The sequence below is a fragment of the Gavialis gangeticus genome, unplaced genomic scaffold (genome assembly GCF_001723915.1).
Source record: "Gavialis gangeticus isolate Ggan-Ray unplaced genomic scaffold, GavGan_comp1, whole genome shotgun sequence".
Lineage (NCBI taxonomy): Eukaryota > Metazoa > Chordata > Crocodylia > Gavialidae > Gavialis > Gavialis gangeticus.
Genome location: NW_017729006.1, coordinates 17474942 through 17484533, shown reverse-complemented (window position 1 = coordinate 17484533; position 9592 = coordinate 17474942). Strand labels below are relative to the sequence as shown.

Here is a 9592-nt window from a genome sequence, read left to right as displayed (position 1 = left end):
TGTATTGAATCTGAAGTTGATGAAGGCTACTGAAAGATCAGACAAAAGGACCTGTTAAAAAATGACTGTATACAGAGAGCTGAAATATTGTGAAGGTATTAACACACAATTAATTTTATTTTTTTAATATTTAACATTTTGTTGACAGACTTGAAGAGACCAAAAATGCTCTTAAAAATTCAGAGTGTGTCTGCCTTGAAATGACCATGGAAATAAAACGGACAAGAGCTTTGGAGTCAAAAGCATTTCAGGAAAAAGAAGAAATTAGATCAAAACTGGAAGAAATATATGAAGAAAGAGACAAAATTGAAAAGGTTACAAAAAACATGGGATTTCTCTTTTCTGCTAATTGCTTGCAATAGAACTGCAACTGGGAGACTGAAAAGTCATTATTAAGCTGCAAATGATGGCCGAGGATTGTCTCTGAAAACATACTTTATTTTATAGTTTGTATGTATTTAGTGTACTAACAAAGTACTGTAATCAAATGTTGATAGAAACTTGAGCACAGAAACCATAATAATTTGCAATGCAGATCAGACAACTGCATTTTTCCAAAGAGAGAACTAATCCAGTAGCTATAAGGAGACTGAATACCATGTATTCAGTGAGTAAACCCATTAATATGTTGCATGCTAGGAATTTAAAGAGTGGTATTACTAATTTGAAAAGAAACTGCTTTCTTGAAGACCAAAGGGTTTTTTAACAGAGTTCCAAATTACATTCAGTTTTATTATCTGATTTCAGGAGATGGACTTTCTAAGGAAGCAAGTAGATTCACTCACTTTGGAGAATGGGAAGCTAGTAGGCCATCAAAACCTAAACCAGAAGATTCAGTATCTTGTGAAACTGAAAAAAGAGAATGTCAAACTTATTGAGGTATGTTCCAGAGATTAGAATACAGATTATATTCATGGTTTGATGGAGAACAGAGAAAATGTTTAATACAGCAGACTAAAATTTCCATTCTTCAGATAAGAACATTTGGCATATTGCAGTTCCATGCTGTCACCTGTGGATCATAACCAGCGATCCTGATTTTTCCCTGATTTTAAAAATTGCAAATTCTCTCATTAACCACACCCACCCATGTTTTTCTGCAACTAAAATGAAATGCCACTATATATAGATACCTATCTATCAAGTTTGAAGCCTACCAGTGCCTCAAGTCCTATAATAAAATAAATTCTAACTATCTATAAATCTTAGCATTTGATTTCTTGGGGTTTTTTATTATGAATAATCAAGGCTATCCCTGCCTCCTTCACTCAAACAAGTCCAGCTGCAGCTGTGCACACTGCTTTGTGGCACTGAGCAGTCTTGATATGCTGGTGCCCTATCCATGCCATTGCCCCTCATGCCCCATCCACAGCCCTCCACCTCTTCCAGCCCTGCCAAAGGGGGCCCCCAGCTGCCAGGGCTGTGGAGCCAGAGACTCAGGGCTCCAGCCCCAGCTGCTGCCTATAGGAGGCAGTGGCTGCTGCAGTGGAGTGGAGCATAGAGCCTGGCTCTCCCTCCCCCACAGGCCGCATGGATGCAGGCTGGCAGCTGTGGGCTTGGGGCACCCTGACCTGCTGCCCTTCCTCCATGACCTCTGCAGCCCAGCAGGCAGGACATGGCACGGCACAGCAGAGCAGGAAGGCTCAGTGCTGCCTCCGAGAGCCCCATGGCAAGGCACCCCCTGCTCCCCCAACAGCAGCAGGGGCAGCAGAATGGGGTTGTGTCCCCTGCTGCTGCTGGGGGACAGGGAGTGCCTTGCCATGGCAGCATAAGGCTCACAGCAGTAGCCCTGAGCCTCCCTGCCTTGCTCTGTCCTGCTGCACTGGGTCCCACCTGCTGGGTTGTACAGGCTCTGAGAGGAGGGCGGGGAGCCCTGAGCCTGCATCTGCCCTTGCCCTGCACATAAATCTGGGAGCACATGCTGTGTGTCATTCCCCCCCGGGACTGCGCAGTGGCAGGAAGCCAGCCCTGCCACTTCCCCCAGAGTTGCTGCCTGCTGCTTTGTTTTGGGCCCTGCAACTGCACGTTCCAGCCCCAGGGCCCAAGCCTTGCACACTCTCCAACTCTGTCCCTCCCTCTGTCCCTTGTTATGGGGGACTCAGCACCCCCCCCCTCCCCCGACTTACCTGTGGGAGCTACTCTCATGCTGCCTGGCTGCCATGTACATGTATATGTGTGAACATGCACATCACGCCCCCTGCCTGATTGCCCTTCTCCCATTTCCCCCAGCCCCTTGCAGGCTGGCAAGAAGACTTTCTGTTTCCCATGGTTTTTTCCTTCAAAAGAGAAAGTGTGGGTTTTTCTCCTTAAAAAGAGAAAATCCGCATTTTACTGCATTTTTCCATGATGAATGGAAAATCCAGATCCCTGGTCGTCATAACATCACTTTCATCATCGGTGTTAGAATTGTTTCATGGAGCTACAGGATCCTTGAACAAGTGTACAACTTTAAAATAAGTTGATTTGATGACTTGACATTTGAGATGAGCATAATCCCTTTTGACAGATATTCTCATAATACTAGGTACCATATTTTTCTCTTCACAGGAGGTTGAAAAACTGCGTATTGAAAATGCTGTGTTGAAAGAAGCTAAAAAATCTGAATGATGTAAGGAATTATTATAAGCTGCCATACCACAATTCCCAAATATCATTGTACAAAAATGTTCATTGATTTAAAAAACCCGGAACTGCCAGTTTACAAAAGTCATCCTTCAGTGCTGAGCCATAGCCCTTCATCTGATGGGTTCAAGATAACTAGGTATGTCAAGCTGTGTATTGTGCCAGATGGTAGCTTTTAGTGGAGCATCAGTCCCAGCTCATCCAACAACTTTTCAGTGCCTTCTGGACTTTCTCGTACTGAAGGTGCTCTACAGTCTTATCTGAATACCTTATTTTATGTGCTGAAAGACTTTGTTGCAATTGTGCCTTGCTTATGAAGAAAAAGTGGTTCTTTTTCACTGAAACGTCTCATCTCGTTTCTTTTTGTCCTTCAGATTTCTCTCCCCCTCACCCCAAAAACATTCTTTCTTCAGCAGATGAATTTGTGGAAAGATGCAAATTCCCACAAGCAACTTTTTGTAATATTTTTATCTGTTTAAATAGTGCATGTTCATACTGTTGTGATTAATCTGTCAAACATTAATGCTCATTCCTTGAAAATATTTTGTACTAAGGCTTTTTCAACAAAGCAATAATGTCAATTTTAATAATAAACTGATGTGTAAATAGTACCATTAATGTGGTAGAACTTGGGGCATTATATTTTTTTTTTGCTCTTGTTTGGAATTCAGATGCTTTTAAACCTAACTTTTGTCTCTCCCTCTCTAAGCTTAGAAAATGACCTTTGCGCAGTGGTGGACACTGTTCTTACATTTGCTTTGTGGAGACTGCCTTCATTGGTTAACTTACTTAAATACTATATAACTAATTTTTTATCAAGCAGAAGGTCAGTCTTGTCACAATAGTGTTAATGTGTGAAAAGTGCATCTTCTAAGATTATAGTAGAACCTCATTAATCACACTGAGGATTTTACAAATGACTGAAAAATTCAGATAAGCAAAATGTAAATTAGTTGATATACCACAAAATATTCATTGGATAAAGATGTCATAAAGTTCATTGGATAAAGATGTTTGGGTTTTAGTATTTGTAGTGTATCTGTATTATCTTTGTACGGTGAAATACAGTAGTGATGAATCACTATTAAATATTTAAGAAAAAGGGAGACCACCATTTTGTGAATTGCAGTGTGAGACATTTAGTGAGATTCCATTGCAGTTGCCTGCAAAGTAATTTTTTTCCCTCAACTTAAATATGAATTTAATTCAAATATACTAATATTTGGTAGGGAAATAACAGATTTGTTTTCTCCTTGGAGGCTAGATTGGAGCAGAGAACAGGGCAGTCTAAACTCAAATATGTTCACCAGAAAATAGAAGGCTTTGGCTTGTCTTATTTAGACTAGATTAGGAAATATATCCTTCTAGAGGGAAGAGACTAGCTTCTCAAGACTAAGCAAAGATGATTGGACAGTCATTCTGCCTTTTTTCCACAATACTTTCAGCTGTTTCACAGGGCCTGTAGTCTTACAAGCATGCAGATGCACACCAAAAAGGCGGGCTTGTTTCTCCGATTTTAATACTGCCATTCTTCAGTTATGTCTTTCAGGGTGCTATGCCATAACCCCCTTTCCCCAAGTACACACTTAACTATGTCAGTCTGAAGTCAAGCAGGGTTTGTGCTTTAGAGACTAAAACAGCATTTGATAAAGCCCATTGCTTACAAAAGCTGTTTTAGCCGTCTATAACGTGCAAATCGACCCTGCCTCCTGCATAAAATATCTCAGACTAGCAAACTAATTTGAGGGTAGACCAGTGCTGTCTACCTGACACTTTGCAGAATGCTCGGTATTGTAATGCAGCAGCAAATGCAGCTGTGATAATACCTGTAGTCTCTTCTGTGTTGCAGGTCTATGATATCAATACTTCATTGTTTATGGAACTGCGGGGGTTTTTTAAATAAGTCTTGTAAAAAAATTTGTTAAAGGATTTTGTTGTTTTATTACAAATGAAAAACATGAAACTCTGTCATTTGGACCCATGCACATTAATTTCTATTTTATAGTGGGATGCATAAAAGGAAGTGAAAACCATTGTAAAAAAAAAACTCCAAACAGGAGTAGGGATGACTACAGTTTGGACATTTCTTCCTCATAAGCAGGCAAAATATGAGTGGATGTATCCTGTTTTTTGATCAAAATTAAAAGAAAAAAATACCTTTTGTTAGTAATTAGTTTAATTTGTCACATTAAATTCACTGGGCTGGGGGCTTTTACTTTATCCAACAAAGTACAAGAGAAGCCAAACCAAGTTCCTTTGAACTATACACCATTTTACTGGGATGTTAAGTAGGCAACATTTACCATGAGCAGCTGTATACAGTAGAGAATACACAGATGACATTCTCTAGGTGGGAAGGAAGGACTCGGGCCCCCCAGTCTATCCTCATGAGGTGAAGACTGTTCCAGACCCCCGCCCCCATCTGCCTTTGTGTGGAGCAGTTTTGTACGGTTTGGATTCCTGCCCATTTCTCAGAGATAATATCCCTTAACCAATCGAGCAGGGAAACTGAGTCATGACCTGTGACAGTTGTTCTTTCTGGGGGTCATCTTGTTAGCACTGGGTGTGATTACTGGCTCGGTATCTCAACTCAGTGGAAACTGTCCCTCACAGTGTATCTCTTCTCACGTGCTACTCATTGTGGTTCAGACTGAACAGCTTCTGGGATGAGAGTACCTGTGAGAAGGAACATAGCGACAGACCCAGCACAGCAAAAAGGGAAGAGGGGTGTTGAGGGCTCCCCGACAGTCATCAGTTCCTGTTGTAGCTGTGATGGTCTAGAGCTAATGCAAGAGGTGAGGATTTTTGTGGGGGAGAGCTTTTACTGGACCAGCTGTATAGTTGGGAGGGACATAGGCAAGTTTTCCTGTAACACAGTACTTTTCCTCAGGTCTCTGGGAGAGATCCAGACACAGCAGACCTGACAGAGGTTACTGTTGGGGAGTCCTGAACATCCCACAGCCCTCTTTGCTGTGCTGGGTCTAGCGCTGCATTTCTTCTCACAGGTACTCTGCTTTTCTCATATATTACTCATGGTTCAAGCTGAACAGCTTCTGGGATCAGAGTGTGATAGACAGTTTCAAGGGAGTTGAGATGAATAGGTAGGGACCTACTCAAATCAAGGTGGCAGACATAATTTCACTGGCCAACAGCAGTTCCAGCTCCTGTTTTCCCAGGCCTATTGCAGCCAAGGGGTGGGGGAGCTTCCTCAGTGCTGATAAGCTGAGAGAGCTTCCCTTTGTGCAGCCCTGATCCTTGCTGCTGATTTGTGATTGGGGGGCAGGCTGCTCAAAGGGCAGCCCTCAGCCAATCAGCAGCAGCTGTGTCTGCCATCTTGGCTGCTCCCCTTGGTGCTGGTGGCTTCCCCCACCCCCCAGCAGGCTGCAAAGCTGGGCTGCAGTGGCTGCTGGCTTTTTAGTATGTTTTTTGTTTCTGGTAATTCTACGGAAAACTGGAAACCACCATTTTTATGCAGGTTCCACAAAATCATGATAGAACATCCAGTGTGATCACTGGCTTATGTATAGGGACTTACTCAAATTGCAAAGTGACCCTAGGAAAGAATAGCGATTGCAGATCATGGCTCGGTTTCCTGGCTCCCTACTGAATTGGCCAAGAGCTTTTTATCTCAGAGGAATGGGTGGGAATTCAGAAATTGGAACCTGAATTGTCTAGAGCTCTTCCACACACAGGCACAAGAGTGAGAGTCTAGAACTACCCTCACCCGTGAGGGTTGGTTTGAACTATCATGCATAGTTTGTACTTTGGAGCCTTTTGGCTAAGACCAAGACCAAGGGGCTGACAGGGTGCAGCATCTAAACTCAGAAGCATCCCAGTCTGGGCCTTGGAGGTAGGATACTTGCCTGAATTTGGGCAGCATCTGAAGGCCCAGACTGATGGGCCTGGAAGGGAGGTGACCGGTGGTTGAGCCATACAGACTTGATGATGGAGCTCTGCTGGGTCTAATTGTGCAACTTGAGTATTGGGCTTTGCCTAGTTGCATTAGACCTGGTTTGGCAGGGGTGGAGATTCTAGGGGCCCTGAGTCCTCACCACCTAGCATAAATGCTGTGTACCCCTGGGGGCTGAGGGGGCATGGTGAGCTCTGGTAGATGGCAACGGTAGGGGTGGAGCTCCCGCAGGCAGCTGCAATGCTTTCAGCAGGGGGGGGCCAGCAGCAACCATGGACTGCCTGCAGGTGCCACTGGCCATGTAGGCAGCACCTTTTCATAGGGGGCACCTCCATACACCCCGTATGCATCACCAGTGCCACCTAGTACTGAGTAGATGCATCTACACTGCCATTACTGTGCTGTAGTTATAGTGCATTACGTTTAGTACTTGCATAACCAAGTACCAAATTAATGCAGAGTAAGTGGTGCTACTGCACAGTGGTGCTGGCGCACAGCTTTTTACTGATACCAACTGTGCGCAGTAGCCTAACACTACTGCGCCGTAGTCTATTAGCACGGGTTTTGCCCCGCATGCTACTGCACAGTGTTACTTAAGTACAAGCTGCCAGGCACCACCCTCGCCTCTCCCATCAGGCATGAGCTCTGGCTCTGTCCCCTTTACGCGGGCAGCAGCCCACGCCCGCCTGTGGCTGTGTAGGGCTCAGTGCCTCTTCCCCCCGCGCCCAACTGCCCGCTTTGAGCCCGGTGGGGGTGGGGATTGCTGAGGGACTAGGAGAGGCAGGGCAGGAAGCCCTTTCAGCCAATCACTGGGCGGCTGCAGCTCCCCGCCTCCCTCCCACAACGTTTTATCACGTAAACCGAGCCCCCTTCAATTCCGGAAGAGCCACCGGCTGCAGCCGCGTGGTGTGTTAGCGCGGGGCGGGCGCTGCTATGAGGGGCACAGGGCCCTCGTGCGCGGCAGCGGCCGGCCTCCTGGGGGCGCTGGCCGCCTGCTCTGCCAAGCTGGCTCTGGGCGCCGAGTACCTGCGGGAGGTCTGCGTGGCGGGCGCTGGCCCCTGCGCCTGGGTAAGAGGCACCTGCTCCCTGGTGGAGCCTCTCGTCACGCTAAGAAGTAGCCGCTCCCCTGCAGTCGCATCCCCTCCTCGGGGCTGGGCTGAGGCCGCCGCCTGCCCCGACCCTGATGCAGCGCTGCCAAGTCTTTGCGGGCCGCGCGTCAGTCCAACCCCCTGCTTAAAGCAGCGCAGTCCCCACTTAAGTAGGTGCACCCCTGACCACAGCCGCTCTAGCCAGTGGCTTCCTGCACGAACACGATGGTTTAGTCCTTGGCCATGTTTGCCTGCTGCCCTACAGGGAGCGGGGAGAACGGAGAGCCCCCAGGATTGTTTCCAGCAGTGGGAAAGAAACACAGGGTCCCTGCATTAAATCATTTGCAGGAGGTCTTCCAGGCTTGGCCCCAGAGACGGGCAGATCAGCAGCTTGTGGCCTAAATTGCTAGAGAGCAATTGTGGCTTTGTGTTGGCAGATGTTGGGTCCCTTTTCGAGGTGTCTGAAGATGTGGGAGCAGCAGTTGCTTCCTGCAACAGAGATCTCACTGTGGAGGGGAGCGATAAATCTCCTAGTGAGAAGGGTGGGTCATCAAAGGCAGTCTTCGCTGTTTGGTAACTTTTTGTGCCAGCATGCTGCTCTATTTAATTCTGTTAGGGAGGTTTCCTAGACACAGAATTTATCTCAGGGTAAAGCTTCTGAGTGTGCTACATTTATACGTTAAGATAATGGGTTTCCTTCATGCATCCATTCTGAACCTACTAAATGAGAATGATCTTCAGCCACCACCGCTGCTTTTCTGGTGTCGAGCATCTTTAATGACAGAATGTAAATTGTGGTGGTGTTCCTTTGCCGAGCCTTCTCAGGCCTGCCCTTTTCCTTTAGTAGTTCAGTGTCCGGAGATTAATGCCAAGGCCATTCTGGCTTGTGCTTTACTATAAGTCAGCAATTTATACTGCAGCTTTCTTACAGTTACCAGGAGACTGACTAATGCGTAAAAGTAGCTGTCAGTATACAGACAAATAATAGCTTCAAAATATTCTAGTGACATTTTTGTAAAATCGTACAAGAGGAAAGCTAGCATGACCTGGGAAACCACTGCAACCAAATGCTTTGTAACTTTGGAACTTTCTCCCTGGAATAGATGGATGTTACTTCAGTTTCGTATTACCAAGAAACAATTGTTCTAATTCCTCTCTCTTGCTAACAATTTCCTCCTTTTAGTTCTGTTGTACCTCCTTTCTCCTTTCAGTCATTACAAGAAAAGCTAGATTCAGCTCTTGATTTCCATCATGTCTCCTCTCCTCAGATGTTTTAAATGTCTTTGTAGAGATCTCTACTGCTTTTGAACTTAATTGCTTTTTTTTTAGCCACAAGAATGCTTAAAATACATAGTGTAGGTAGTATCAGATATTTAGATAGATAAACATATACCAAAAGGTGTATTTATGCTTTAAACAAATGTTGAGACTGTAGGTATAACCAGTAACTAAAAATCATTTTTGAGAAGGGTTACCACCACCAAGTCATCAAACATGAGTCTGAAGTTGGTTGTTTATTCCCAGTTCCCTATTCCTTTTTCAAAGCTAATCTAGACCCAGTAAAGCTTTTTATTAATGAATTATACATCCTAAAGAGAGAGAATTAGCTATTAGCTATGCATATGTACTAATTAATATGTAAAATAATATCCCACGTCAAGTACAGAGCCGTAAAAGATCAGATTAGGATGGAATTATGGGGCAAAATACTTCTTGGGCCACCCCAAACTTCCTGTTGATGCCACTGGGGGGACTGTCCCAAAGAACCCTGACCACAGTCCTGCCCAGCCCAAAGCACAGTTTGGCTGTGCCAGGCTGGCAACTAACAGCCCCCATGCCCACTATACTAAGTATAATGGCTTGAATAAGGAACTGGCTTTGAGGCTGGAATTATGGCTAGAAATTCTGGTTGGGCCACCCATCAAAATACTTCTGCGCCACCACTGTACGTAGCACAGTTTCATAGTTTCTA

The 9592-nt window shown here is 45.2% G+C and overlaps 1 protein-coding gene across 1 annotated transcript in view; it reads left to right on the top strand.

Moving 5' to 3' along the window:
* The window catches only part of KIF15 (kinesin family member 15), a 65772-nt gene extending 62139 nt beyond the window's left edge, over nt 1-3633 (top strand). The window contains exons 34-35 of the mRNA XM_019508895.1: nt 748-879; nt 2548-3633. Of these exons, the coding sequence (XP_019364440.1) occupies nt 748-879; nt 2548-2607 (192 nt within the window). The 3' untranslated portion in view covers nt 2608-3633. The remainder of the gene's footprint in view (nt 1-747; nt 880-2547) is intronic.
* Nucleotides 3634-9592: the final 5959 nt, after the last annotated feature.